At 36.8% G+C, this 12,448-nt stretch overlaps 1 protein-coding gene across 1 annotated transcript in view; it reads left to right on the top strand.

Moving 5' to 3' along the window:
* The window catches only part of LOC137390021 (neurofibromin-like), a 51,915-nt gene that overhangs the window by 16,496 nt on the left and 22,971 nt on the right, over window positions 1-12,448 (top strand). The window contains exons 15-25 of the mRNA XM_068076247.1: window positions 304-450; window positions 1,032-1,124; window positions 3,303-3,476; window positions 3,599-3,722; window positions 5,912-6,049; window positions 6,277-6,441; window positions 7,338-7,439; window positions 8,149-8,349; window positions 10,192-10,493; window positions 11,167-11,294; window positions 12,039-12,205. Of these exons, the coding sequence (XP_067932348.1) occupies window positions 304-450; window positions 1,032-1,124; window positions 3,303-3,476; window positions 3,599-3,722; window positions 5,912-6,049; window positions 6,277-6,441; window positions 7,338-7,439; window positions 8,149-8,349; window positions 10,192-10,493; window positions 11,167-11,294; window positions 12,039-12,205 (1,741 nt within the window). The remainder of the gene's footprint in view (window positions 1-303; window positions 451-1,031; window positions 1,125-3,302; window positions 3,477-3,598; window positions 3,723-5,911; window positions 6,050-6,276; window positions 6,442-7,337; window positions 7,440-8,148; window positions 8,350-10,191; window positions 10,494-11,166; window positions 11,295-12,038; window positions 12,206-12,448) is intronic.

The raw sequence follows: 12,448 nt of genomic DNA, 5'->3' as shown, positions 1-12,448 counted from the left end.
ATCTACATGTATATTGTATTTGTAATGTATATTGAAGGGTTACTATAATCTACATGTATATTGTATTTGTAATGTATATTGAAGGGTTGCTATAATCTACATGTATATTGTATTTGTAATGTATATTGTAGGGTTACTATAATCTACATGCATATTGTATTTGTATTGTATATTGAAGGGTTACTGTAATCTATATGTATATTGTCTTTGTATTGTAGGTTTTTTATTCTAATGCTGTTACCTGGTTGATACCTGGCCTATACTGTGTTGCTGTCTCTGATACGCCTCTCCTGTCTTTGTCAGGTTCTTTCGTGAGATTGCAACAGAAGTGGATGACTCCGAAACAACAGGACAAATTCAGTGCTACTTCAGTGACAGCACGTCTGTTGCTCTGCACCGACTGCTCTGGATTTATGAAGAAAAGATAGGCGAATTTTTGGCAAGTAGCAGGTAAGCTGGGCACTTTTTGACTGCTTGCAGACTAGACTCTTTTATCTGGAGTTGCAGAGTTTGTATATAATTGCTGAATGCGCAAACGCTTCTGTTTTATATTAGCAAAAACATTATATTTCCCTAGCACCATGTCATGCAAGAACTGTAGCTTGGGTGTTCTCAAGTGGAGAATCTGATTTTACGTAAAACAGTTTGCCCCATCTGAGTTTGTCAGTTTTTTTGACATCCTTTGAAGGGGGCATTGCTGTTGGTCTTTGGAAGACATGATATGAGTGGGTGATAGGTAGTTCCTTTGAGTTGCGAAGTTGCAAGCACATATTTTTTTGATCAAAATAGACTAGTGTCAAACATGTATGATACACTGCTACCCCATAATAGATGAAGTATACATTTTTGAGTTGCATTGTCTATACAATGCTATAATTTTCTTAGTTATATTTAAAACTCTAATTATGGTATTATGGTATGCTGTACCTTTGCAAGAGGTATTATATAACTGTGGGTAGGGTATGTTGTATCTGTAAGGCATGTCTGATGTCAATGGGGTTGAGATACATGCTGAGACTGACATTTGACAGGGACCAGAAGGCTGCTGGAAGGAGGCCATTTGATAAGATGGCGACTCTCTTAGCTTACCTTGGACCACCTGAGCACAGACCTTCTGACTCTGAGTGAGTCGAATCTATCTTCTTGTTCATTCATGTTTTTGACTAGCTATTAACTCTGTTACCTTCTTACATAAAGCTTAGTTCTATCATCATCTCACACTGATCCCTCATCGGACAGCTTAGTTCTATCAGCATATTACACTGATCCCTCATTGGACAGCTTAATTCTATCATCATATTACACTGATCCCTCATCGAACAGCTTAGTTCTATCATCATATTGCACTGATCCCTCATCGGACAGCTTAGTTCTATCATCATATTACACTGATCCCTCATCGGACAGCTTAGTTCTATCATCATATTACACTGATCCCTCATCGGACAGCTTAGTTCTATCAGCATATTACACTGATCCCTCATTGGACAGCTTAGTTGCGTCATCATATTACACTGATCCCTCATCGGAGCGCTTAGTTCTATCAGCATATTACACTGATCCCTCATTGGACAGCTTAGTTGCGTCATCATATTACACTGATCCCTCATCGGAGAGCTTAGTTCTATCATCATATTGCACTGATCCCTCATCGGACAGCTTAGTTCTATCATCATATTACACTGATCCCTCATCGGACAGCTTAGTTCTATCATCATATTACACTGATCCCTCATCGGACAGCTTAGTTCTATCAGCATATTACACTGATCCCTCATTGGACAGCTTAGTTGCGTCATCATATTACACTGATCCCTCATCGGAGCGCTTAGTTCTATCAGCATATTACACTGATCTCTCATTGGACAGCTTAGTTGCGTCATCATATTACACTGATCTCTCATCGGAGAGCTTAGTTCTATCATCATGTTACACTGATCCCTCATCGGACAGCTTAGTTCTATCAGCATATTACACTGATCCCTCATTGGACAGCTTAGTTGCGTCATCATATTACACTGATCCCTCATCGGAGCGCTTAGTTCTATCAGCATATTACACTGATCTCTCATTGGACAGCTTAGTTGCGTCATCATATTACACTGATCTCTCATCGGAGAGCTTAGTTCTATCATCATATTACACTGATCCCTCATCGGACAGCTTAGTTCTATCATCATATTACACTGATCTCTCATTGGACAGCTTAGTTGCGTCATCATATTACACTGATCCCTCATCGGAGAGCTTAGTTCCATCATCATATTACACTGATCCCTCATCGGACAGCTTGCGAACAATCATTGAATATGAACAAAACTTTGCCTCCTTTACTTACAGTTTTTACGTTTTTAAAAAATTGAAATTAATTTTCTCATTTGAGTTCCTCAAATCATAGGGTAAAGAAACTTAGCCAATAGCAACTACATTACCTGTCACTGTTTATAAGCTATTTTAAATCTTGAACGGATGTGTAGCATAAGAAGTAAGAAATGTTCTTCAACAATCTGTCTTTAAATATTTGAATTACGCATCAGCCAGACACGCACAGGAATAAACACCTTTGGTTAAAAGTTAGAATAGTAAATATATATTGATTACAAATAAATTTTCTTTGCAAAAACTTTTTTACTACCGTGCAGCGCCTGCCATTCAACTAGTAAATAGATAAATTGAAGTTTTCTTGATTGACGTACACATTATATTTCAACTTCAGTCCTAGTATTGTAAACCAGAGAATACACTTATGCATTAGACCTATGTATGGACCTAGATTTATTTGAACATTTGTACTTGTAATTATCTGGTCTCATTGTGAGACGGAAGTCACATGCTTGTAGATATGAGAAAGATTTATTTATGTTTTTAGTTTTAAAAACTAAAATTTGTTTTCTTTTTAATTTTTACTGGGTATTTTTTACCCTCAAAGTACTGAAGCCATGAAAACTGAACGGATAAGTAGAGAGAGATTACTGTATATCTACATGTATATTATGTTTATATTTTTGGTGATTGCCTGTATTTTGTATGCCTAACAAGCATTTTCATTCATACTAGTTTGAGAGTGATAAGAATTATTTTCATTTTTAGTGTTGCTCGAATTGCTCCAAAGTTGGTCCTATCGATCTTAAACCGTTTTACCTAGGCCAGCCTAACCAGGTTGCCAGTCAAGACAATTTTATGATAGCATCTATCTAAATGTTAGCTCTTGGTTGAAAGGTTATCAGTTGTCATACATTTCAACTCCTTTCTCTGACACCTTCATGCGGATTGTCATGATGCCATTTGACACTCTGATGCAGGTGGTCAGCCATGTACATGGACATGTCAAGCACTAAGTTTGAGGAGCTGATGTCTAAACAGAACATGCATGAAAAGGATGAATATAAAAGCCTGAAGAGTCTCATGATATTCTACCAGAATGGAATGAGCAGAAATGGTCATCCTGTTTTTTACTACATCGCCAGAAGATTCAAGTAAGAAGTGTATCATTGTACACCCGTCTCACACCTGTTCACTAGTTCTTACACTAGTCGTGGTGTTTTTCTATAAATTCACTATAGACGTAGTAAGCGAATGGCACACTTGTTATTAACAGGCTGATGGAGATAAATGGTGATCTCCTCATCTACCATGTGCTTCTCACCCTCAAGCCCTACTTCCACAAACCCTTTGAGCTTGTTATAGATTTTACACACACTAACGCTGAGAACAGGTTTAAGGTAAGTTCACTAAAATCTTGCTTTATGTTATTTGGAAGTGAGAGTATTGTGATAGATCTAGGCACAGACTCTGTCTGTAGACTCGCAAACTGGTGTACATTCTACAAGAGTACCTGGTTAAAAGGTAAGAACCACTTGGACAGGAAGTAAGGACACTTCTCAGGTGACTCACTCAACTTAGTGAAAACATTTTTGTGTGATCAACCATATTCTTAAAAGAGAATCGAAGAAGTCTCTTTTATTGCTGTTATGTAACTTATAAACTGCCTGTTTGCTTACGTATTGTCGTGAGTTTTATTCTGCTAAAGCTAGAATGCTGGTCCCATGACCAAACACGAGCGAAGCGATTGCTTGGGAGATTTATGATAAATGCATATGTGCACACAACTCCCGAAAATTATTCATTAACGGCCGTCGCAAACCCTTGTACCGAAATTTCTTCAACAAACTTAACCATTTTTCTGTAGAGTCGTTTAAGTATAATAACGATACAAAACACATATAAACCTATTTAAATATGTTACCGAGTCTTTGAAAGGTTACCGCAATATCCTAAAACTAACCCATCTAATCGGATTATACATAAATAGACAGATTAATTTGTCCAAAAATCGCGATAAAAACTTGACAAGCTTTTTATAATCAAAATTAAGACCAGCCAACAAAACGCCAATAAGGCCATGCGACAAATAGTAGAATTATTAAGTCATGCGCATTTCATGAGAAAAACGTGCACATTTCACTAGTCTATAGCATTGTCTAATTGCCAAAGGTTTCTGTAGTTAACGTAAAAGTACTGAAAAGTTATCGTTTCTTTTTTGCCGATTTTATGGGACTCTGACATTTCGGACAATTATAATGAGTACTTTGGTATTCCAATTGATGTCCAAAGCAGTGATAGTAAAGGAAATGACGATGATATTTTTCTAACGATTCTTACAATATTACCTATAAAATTATTACAATATGTAATTGTAAGAATAATTATTCGATATTATAAAATTTAGTTATAAGAATAGTCATTCGAATTTACAAAATTGAAGTATCTAGTGATCGATGGTGTGCAATATGTTACTGTTATTATTTTCTAAAGATTTTGTTGATGGTACTACGGCTGTGCTCAATATTGCGGTACTGTCAAGCCGTTTTTAATATCTGCAAAATTAAGTAATAGGCCTACATCTTATAGATATACATCTATTTCTATGACAACCAGCTAAAATCTGTTTAGATTTTTAAATTCAGCATAATTCTTTAGATATAAATACAGAAATCTAGATAAATGTCACAACTTCTTGATATTGGTTGCTATGACCAATGATATACAGCCCCCAGCTATATATATAATTATATATATATATATCTATATGTATATTACACAGCAGCTTGCCATTTTACTTCTAATATTGCATTTCTCCTATTGCAGGGAGAGATATAAACATATAATCTTTTCCTTTCATTATTGCTGTTAGTTGTACATGATAACACCCAGTACATTACAGCTACCATTGCAGCTACCATTGCAGTTATCCTATTGCGCTGCAGCGCCATTTGACTGCTAATATTGCATTTCTCAACCATCAGTACCCTTTCTTTTACCATTATCACTTTAGTCATGGGCTGTATGACAGTGGAATTTCTAGTTTTACTTATTTTTTTAAGCTCAGGTGACCAAATACTGTTTATGCAGTTTACATTGCTCAACGCTGCATTCAGTTTGTACAGATGTACAGATGGCTCACTGTAGCATTATTGTTAATAAACTGTACAAGTAGAACCAACAAATATTAGCATCTCTGTCTTGCCTAAACTGTGTTGCCTTTGCTTTCAAAGGCTTGTTCCTTTATAATTTTAGTGCTTTCTCACATTCTACAGACTAGAAATTAATGGGAATGATGTACATTACACTCAGTAAATTTTTTTCTGTCAAAACCCATTTGATTCAAACCGTCTTAATAACACTCTAAATTTAAGACGGTAGACACGAGAGACACTAGTGATAGGATTGTAGAGGTAGAGACAGTAGACATGGTAGTGATAGGATTGTAGAGGTAACCCAAGCATCTCGTATGACTAAATGAAAACTATTTTACAAGCTGCTGGTGTTAATTGACTCGCTATGTTGATTTGTTTACTACAATTTTTTAGTTTTTCGCTCGGCTTGTTTTTTAACAAGAAATGTGTTGTAGGCCCATTTTCTTAGCCACTGGTTCTACGTCATGCCTGACACAGCCTACAAGAACCTATGCCAAGTTTACATTTATAACTGCAGCAGCTGGGTCAAGGTCTACACCAAGTTTCATGATCGACAGTTCTTTACACTCAAGGTTAGTGTCAGTTTTAGGATTTCTTTCTGGTTGCCCAAACTCATGGTCAACATTCTTTCTGGTGTCATCAAACAATCGGTGTAAGCTGAAGAACCTAAAAAATATTTGAGGTTTTCTAACCACCTGTTGTCTGACTTTACAGAATGTATGATTGCTGTTAAAAGTTGTTATCATAACCACAGCCATATTTGCTAATCTGCCTGCGGACTCTTTGACTTTCATTGTAGAACAACCCAAAGCTCATATTTATTGATCAGCGCTGCCAGCTAAATGCTTACATAGAACCAGAGCAGCAGAAGTTGCCAGGATCTACACTCAGTCTTGAGGAAGACCAGAAGGTTTTCAGCAGTGGACTCAGCATCACCATCAAAGACACCAAGTGCAGCATCAAGGTATTCTAAGGATTTCCTCTTTGACCTCTTTTTCCCTATTCCTTCTTTATTGTTGTCAGTCTCTGCTTCTTCTCTCTCTCTATCAGTCTCTGTTTCCTCTCACTCTCTCTTTCCCTTTTTCTGTTCCTTTTCTTTTTTTTCACCATTTCCGGTAGCCATCTATGAACATAAGGTAACATTAGCTGATCTGCAAATGCAAATGTGCAGAAGCATGCTTGTTGTCGAAGCATTGAATTCTCTTACCTAATTTTGATGGTTACTGCAGCCCTCCTCTGCCTTTGCACTGTATCACCGCTTCAGCTGCGAGCATCACTTATAGCATTCTCATTGCGCTGCCATTTTATAGCCTCTCATATTTAGCTGCTATCTACATTTTCATATTTGTTATATCTTTAAATATATAATGTACCATGAACAAGGTTATGTTTGTGAAATTTGTGCCTATTTAAAAGTTGTAGGATAACCAATTATTTGTAATATAAAGCAATCAACATCATCTTTGTGCTTATATACCATTTATCATGCCGGTCAAGTTAACAGAGGTACTTCTAGTAGCCATATTTTATAATAAACATTTCTTTGCTGCTCGTAATGTTGGCTCATTTCTCAATTATATGGCAAGGTATGTGTTAGTTATGTTATGTATTACCTTTGGTTCTTTGGCAGCACAATAATAATATAGCGTCTAATTTGAAACTAAAACTGTGCAAGCTCAATCCCATCTAGAGTTTGCTTCATTTTTTAAGGAGTTTCTCTCTTGTTAAACTAAGTGCCTCGTAGTTGTATCTAGTCATCAGGCTGAGTCACAAGAAAATGTCTTTACTAGCGAGTAGACTCCCACTCATCAATCCACTAATACTAGCTGAAGGTATGCAAAGATTTCTGTTGTGTTTTAGATTGGCCAGAGTGCAATACAGATCTCTTCAAATGAAAAGAGCAAGGTTCTCGGACATCAAGTTCTTCTCAATGATGTTTACTATGTCGCGGAGATCAAAGAGGTATGCTTTCTCTGCCACTTTCCGTATTATTATTTGTAATTTTTTCGTCATTTGATTTGTCTTGACGTTCTTTCTTTCAATTTTATGTTTTAAATACTTGGATTTTTTGCTCAGAAGTATGATTGAGTGCTCATTTACCAGCTTTGTCTGGGTACTACTAACCCTCCCATCTTTCCACATCAAAAACTACCATTCAAAGATGAACTCACACAAAACTTTAGTCAGAATTCATCAGAATGTATCGGTATTTTTCTGTCAGTAGCAATTGTATTTTATGTTTGAGGTGATCTGATTGCCAGGATGTTTCAAGATTAAAATCAATAAAACTTGATCGCTGTTAAAACGCTTTAACCGAGTGAAAGTGCAATTATGACATTTATAGTGGCAAAGAGACCGATGGAATAGAGACACGTAATGCTGCAACCTGAACGCAATAGCCAGCATCAACCATCGCAATGATATCAATTAGGGGTGTCATTTTCCATAAATTTTTCTTCTGAGCATTTTAATTGTGGGGAAGTTTTGTTGATTTTAATCTTGAAACATCCTGGCAGTCAGATCACCTCAAACATCAAAGACGATTGCAAAAGATAAAAAATACCTCTGCTTTACGATAAATCTAAAATTTTTGTGTAAGTTCATCATTGGTAGGTTATATGCAAACAGCTGCAATGGTAAGCATTATTCACGAATGGTCGATCTGTTGCAGGTGAGTCTTGTGGACGACAATCAGTTCACAATCAGCATCAGCAGTGAGAGTGGTCCCCTCTCCTTTATTCACGCCGACAGTGAGAGCATTGTGGCAGCACTCAACCATATCAAACACCGCTACCAGCTCACACAGCCCGAATCTTACACACCACACACAAAAATCAAACCAAAAGATGTGCCTGGCACTCTGCTAAATGTGGTGAGTGTTTCGATGACTTGTCTATCCTCTGATATAATCATTTTTAAAATCTTTATTGGTTTCAATGGCCTCTGTAATATGCTAGGTCCTAATTTTTATTCCTAGTTTAAAAAATTCTTCAACGTGCAAACCGCTGATAAATTTTAAGCTACCTGGGTTATTGACAAAGGACTATTTTTATCGTAAATTTAAGTAGTTGTTAGTTGATATGCCTGAGGTTGTGTTTTATATTATTAATATAACATTACTGCAGTCATACCTCTACATACTAGTGCCCCAACATGCCAGAAACTCAAGATACGAACTGACGGAAAGGGGTTGAAAAATAGAGCGCCATGGCGTTCAAATAGAGGTTTTATGGTAGTTTTATTGTACAGGTCTCGTTTCTGAGGAGAAGAGGCTTTCTAGTATTGTCTTTTTTTGGTTTTCGTTACTAAGAATTTTAATCACTATGTCATTAGAAATTAATGCTCTCTCTGCAGCCATTTTCCCAATTATACAAAAAACATGTACCACACAAAGTGAAAGAGATTTTGTAATCGTTTTTGAATCATACGTAGGGGAAAACAAGCTAAACTACGCAGTTTAGTGTAATCGAGCATAGGATCAGGTGGGAAAACATATAGACCTACAGTATTACCTCTACATACCAGTGTCCCAATATGCGGTAAACTCGAGATACTAGCTGAATTTCGAGCAAGTTTCTTCCTTGAGATACGAGTAATATTTGAGGTACGAGCATACGAGCCAGTTCTCGATGGTTACTAAATGGCCAAGTATGTGAGAGGCCACTTTTGAGAACAGCATCGCTCGGTCATTCTCCTCGAATCAGTTTGAAAACAGTTGGCTAAATGTTATAGTGAATGCAAGTCAAAATGCAGCTAACAACAAACAGAATACAGATACAGAAAAACAAAGAAAACAGATACTAAAAAAAATAAGGCGGCAAAATTAAAGTAAGTCTAGTGAAAGATTAAAACTTACCTCCAAGTGTGTGTTTAGTAAGTCTGTTTAGTAAGCTGAATTAATTTAAGTTAAATTCAAAGATTTTCATCCACAGTTTCGAAGGTCTGTTTCGAAGGGAAAATCTCCATAAAGTAGTGTACATAGGGATGTTACGTTTTATTGCAGATCATAACAACTGAATAGGTATTTGTTACTTTTTTACTTTATGCGCTGACTTGCAACAATTAAAAACATGTTTTTCCACCGTAATATCAATATCCTGTTCAAGTGTTTTTTCCATATTATGGTAACGTATTAATTTGTATTTAGATATTTTATATAGGAAATAGTGCTTTGAGATACGAGTAAATTGACATATGAGCTCAACCCCAGAACGCATTAAGCTCATATGTTGAAGTATGACTGTATTACTATCTTAACTGCCTCATGATCTGTAAAGCATTAGAATGAAGTGGGCCACTTGTGGTCCCTTGTTTGAGCACAAGCCAGATACTCTCTCCAGGAGTGTTCCAGACCACTTTTCTTTCTACATAGAATGTACAGTGAGTCAGTGCACTCATCTGTCTTACCCCTAACCAGCTCCTGTAACCATTGTGATAATATTCTATGCATATATGTCTATGAAAACGCTACATTTAACCATTGTTATAATATTCTATGCATATATGTCTATGAGAACGCTACATTTAACTGTTACAATAATATTCTATGCATATATGTCTATGAGAAGGCTACATGTAACCGTTGTAATAATATTCTATGCATATATGTCTATGAGAACGCTATGACGTTATAAGATGTTATACAAATAATAATACAAGCAAAGGCTAGATGTGTTAAATATTAGAGGTGCATCTGAGCTTCTATCTACTGCAGGCCCTGCTCAACCTTGGCAGCAGTGATCCCAGTCTCCGATCAGCAGCATACAACCTTTTGTGTGTGCTCACTCAAACCTTCGACCTGCAAATAGAAGACCAACTACTATTGACGACGGGGCTGTGTATCCCTTCCAACAACACCCTATTTATTAAACATATCAGCGAGAAATTGGCAGCCAATGTTACCCGCCTCACCCTTGAGTTTTTAGAGGAATGCATTCAAGGATGCAGAAACTCCAGTATAGAGATGAAACACCTCTGCCTTGAATACATGACTCCATGGCTTCCTAACCTAACTAAGTAAGTCAATGTTTGATTACCTTGCCTTCATAATTTCATTAAGTAACTCAAGTACATCACTCTGTGGTGTCGCAACATACCTTGACATACATGACTTAATGACTGCTTACATTCACTAAGTCATTTCTCAACAATTTGTAAATTTGCAAGCAATTCAAATTTTTGGTGCATTTTTTCCTAGATGCGTTTGAACCAACATTCACGATGATACAAATAGAAAAAACTAATTTAGTTTTGAAATGTATAAATTTTTAATTTGTATCTTGCCTTCTAAACATTGCCAGTTTTCACTTTCTATTCTCAAGTTTATAATGTACTTATACCATTTATCAAAGGTCTGAAAATAATTGTTTGTTTATTACACAGTTAATACTAAATAAATGTAAATGGTGAAGTTAATAAGTTCAAAATCTGTAACATGACTTTGACCCATTCATCACCAGCCTATCTTAAAAGCACAAGATTTCCCAATGCTATTTTACTGTCTGAAATGGCTAAGAAAATGGTAACCCCAGCTGCAGATTTATTTGATGATATTTGATGGCACCGGTCTGGTTGCCATAAAATAATGCTGGTTCTATCTTGTCCTACCTGTTTTTAGAAACATTTTGTTACATCGGCGTCTAGTCGGCATGTTTAGTGGCCTGTTTTTGATGTCCAATAAATTTTATAGGTTCTGCAAACACCAGGACGAGCACAAGAGACAAAAGGTGATGTTGATTTTGGATAAGCTCATTACTTTGACGATTGAAGAAGTTAAGATGTATCCATCAGTGCAGGCAAAGATTTGGGGCACAATTGGTGAGGCATCTTACGGAATATAACATGATTTATAGAACAAAGTTTACACAATTTATTTACATTAACAATAGTAAAAACTCACACTAAATAATACTACTGACTTTGTTTAGGAGCTTTCTGTGCAACTTTTACTAAAAAGTAAAGTAACTGCTTTACTTCTTCGTTACATCGGCCCAGATAATCACTAACCTTTCTGTCAGAGATCAAGTAATATCTTTTGTATCGAATTATCAATTAGATGTTTGACTATGACGCAATTCCTCGAAGGTCGAGTATGATGTCTGCAGAGGCTGCGCTTGTTTTTAAGGGTAATTTTGTACAAACCATGGCTCTTTGATCTTGGCTGAACATGTCCAGTGGCAAGGGCGCCTCATCAACTGGAGACATGCCCAGTTACAGGGAGCGATTTAAGGTTGGATGCCATTCCTGTCAGCAACAGGGGTGCCTTTTTTGGAATTGAATCCCAGTATGGGGTTTGTAGGTCTGGCGTTCTAGACCACTAGGCCACGGCTTCTCTCAAATTAAATGTTTTGTTGTACAGAATGAGCAGTTCCTGGTTGGGCAAGTGTTAGAAACTAAATCTGGACTTAATTCATACTCATAACTAATAGCACACTACTATGAAAGAATTATTTGTAGTGATAGCGGCTAACTTGCAGCACAAGCTACTGTTTATATATTTTACTCCGAAGTGCACATATAAAATGCCTGTGTAGTATTGTTATGTTTTTTGGTTTGTTCTAGGACAAGTTGGGGACTTGATAGATATGGTTCTTGACAGTTTTATCAAAAGAAGTGTCACTGGAGGTTTTGGCTCAAAACCTGCGGATATCATGGCTGACACAAGTGTCGCCCTTGCATCAGCCAATGTGGAACTCGTCTCTCGGAAAGTTGTTAGCAGAATTCTTCATGTAAGAAGCTAGTCATCAGCCATCCTTGATGTCGCTTTATTGATCGCTGGATCTGTTAGGGCTGAAACTGACTGGAGCCTGCTTCCAGGCAGGAAATATTGACAGGGCACGGCCATAGTGCATATGCCATAGCGCATATGCCATAGCGCATATGCCATAGGCAGAGCTAGTGAATGTTTATTATAACCAGTACACCAACAAATCCTCAGCCTTTTGGTGGGCTGTTTTATTTTTAGAGCTTTT

Source organism: Watersipora subatra, chromosome 3 (assembly GCF_963576615.1).
Source record: "Watersipora subatra chromosome 3, tzWatSuba1.1, whole genome shotgun sequence".
Lineage (NCBI taxonomy): Eukaryota > Metazoa > Bryozoa > Gymnolaemata > Cheilostomatida > Watersiporidae > Watersipora > Watersipora subatra.
Note: the sequence above shows the minus strand (reverse complement) of the source record. Positions and strands in the feature narration are given on the sequence as shown.